The following is a 2,500-nucleotide window of genomic DNA, read 5'->3' on the forward strand; positions in this document are numbered from 1 at the left end:
ACAGATATGGGAAAATAGTGTCAACCAAGGCCATACTGGACAAGAACACTAATCAATGCAAAGGTACGCTGGAATCCCCATATAACATTCAGATCCACATTGATCATGTTTAGTGTTCAGATGAAGCAATCAATATTATAGCACCTGGTGTACACACACACACACACACACACACACACACACACACACACACACACACACACACACACACACACACACACACACACACACACACACACACACACACACACACACACACACACACACACACACACACACACACGATATTACCCATCTATAACACTGCGCTATGAGTGTCTGGGAGAGTCTGGAAGCGTTTCCAACAGGACATGCTTGGTATCATGATTGTTTGAGAGTTTAGTCAAACAGGCAGGATATTTTGGAGGGATATGGAATTATTATCGTTGTCTCTTTAGAAATGCTAAGTGTTTCCAGTAGTGCTCTCTACAAAGGGATGAGTGTTGGCTAGATGGTTGGAGTATTCTACAGGATGAGTGTTAGCTAGATGGTTGGAGTATTCTACAGGATGAGTGTTGGCTAGATGGTTGGAGTATTCTACAGGACAGGATGAGTGTTAGCTAGATGGTTGGAGTATTCTACAAAGGGATGAGTGTTGGCTAGATGGTTGGAGTATTCTACAGGATGAGTGTTGGCTAGATGGTTGGAGTATTCTACAGGACAGGATGAGTGTTAGCTAGATGGTTGGAGTATTCTACAAAGGGATGAGTGTTGGCTAGATGGTTGGAGTATTCTACAGGATGAGTGTTGGCTAGATGGTTGGAGTATTCTACAGGACAGGATGAGTGTTGGCTAGATGGTTGGAGTATTCTACAGGACAGGATGAGTGTTGGCTAGATGGTTGGAGTATTCTACAGGATGAGTGTTGGCTAGATGGTTGGAGTATTCTACAGGATGAGTGTTAGCTAGATGGTTGGAGTATTCTACAGGATGAGTGTTGGCTAGATGGTTGGAGTATTCTACAGGACAGGATGAGTGTTAGCTAGATGGTTGGAGTATTCTACAAAGGGATGAGTGTTGGCTAGATGGTTGGAGTATTCTACAGGATGAGTGTTGGCTAGATGGTTGGAGTATTCTACAGGACAGGATGAGTGTTGGCTAGATGGTTGGAGTATTCTACAGGACAGGATGAGTGTTGGCTAGATGGTTGGAGTATTCTACAGGACAATGAGTGTTGGCTAGATGGTTGGAGTATTCTACAGGATGAGTGTTGGCTAGATGGTTGGAGTATTCTACAGGATGAGTGTTAGCTAGATGGTTGGAGTATTCTACAGGATGAGTGTTGGCTAGATGGTTGGAGTATTCTACAGGACAGGATGAGTGTTGGCTAGATGGTTGGAGTATTCTACAGGATGAGTGTTGGCTAGATGGTTGGAGTATTCTACAGGATGAGTGTTGGCTAGATGGTTGGAGTATTCTACAGAATGAGTGTTGGCTAGATGGTTGGAGTATTCTACAGGATGAGTGTTGGCTAGATGGTTGGAGTATTCTACAGGACAGGATGAGTGTTAGCTAGATGGTTGGAGTATTCTACAGGACAGGATGAGTGTTGGCTAGATGGTTGGAGTATTCTACAGGACAGGATAGGGTTGGCTAGATGGTTGGAGTATTCTACAGGATGAGTGTTGGCTAGATGGTTGGAGTATTCTACAGGACAGGATGAGTGTTGGCTAGATGGTTGGAGTATTCTACAGGATGAGTGTTGGCTAGATGGTTGGAGTATTCTACAGGGTGAGTGTTGGCTAGATGGTTGGAGTATTCTACAGGACAGGATGAGTGTTAGCTAGATGGTTGGAGTATTCTACAGGACAGGATGAGTGTTGGCTAGATGGTTGGAGTATTCTACAGGACAGGATGAGTGTTGCCTAGATGGTTGGAGTATTCTACAGGATGACTGTTAGCTAGATGGTTGGAGTATTCTACAGGATGAGTGTTGGCTAGATGGTTGGAGTATTCTACAGGATGAGTGTTGGCTAGATGGTTGGAGTATTCTACAGGATGAGTGTTAGCTAGATGGTTGGATTATTCTACAGGATGAGTGTTGGCTAGATGGTTGGAGTATTCTACAGGACAGGATGAGTGTTGGCTAGATGGTTGGAGTATTCTACAGGACAGGGTGAGTGTTGGCTAGATGGTTGGAGTATTCTACAGGACAGGATGAGTGTTAGCTAGATGGTTGGAGTATTCTACAGGATGAGTGTTGGCTAGATGGTTGGAGTATTCTACAGGATGAGTGTTGGCTAGATGGTTGGAGTATTCTACAGAATGAGTGTTGGCTAGATGGTTGGAGTATTCTACAGGATGAGTGTTGGCTAGATGGTTGGAGTATTCTACAGGATGAGTGTTGGCTAGATGGTTGGAGTATTCTACAGGATGAGTGTTATCTAGATGGTTGGAGTATTCTACAGGATGAGTGTTGGCTAGATGGTTGGAGTATTCTACAGGATGAGTGTTGGCTAGA

General features: G+C 44.1%; 1 protein-coding gene across 2 annotated transcripts in view; it reads left to right on the forward strand.

The window, feature by feature from the left end:
• LOC123727355 (RNA-binding motif, single-stranded-interacting protein 3) overlaps window positions 1-2,500 on the forward strand; it is a 220,033-nt gene that overhangs the window by 86,262 nt on the left and 131,271 nt on the right. For both annotated transcript variants that reach the window (XM_045696412.1, XM_045696415.1), the window contains exon 3: window positions 5-63. In XM_045696412.1, coding sequence (XP_045552368.1) covers window positions 5-63 — 59 coding nt within the window. The remainder of the gene's footprint in view (window positions 1-4; window positions 64-2,500) is intronic.

Source organism: Salmo salar, chromosome ssa02 (genome assembly GCF_905237065.1).
Source record: "Salmo salar chromosome ssa02, Ssal_v3.1, whole genome shotgun sequence".
Lineage (NCBI taxonomy): Eukaryota > Metazoa > Chordata > Actinopteri > Salmoniformes > Salmonidae > Salmo > Salmo salar.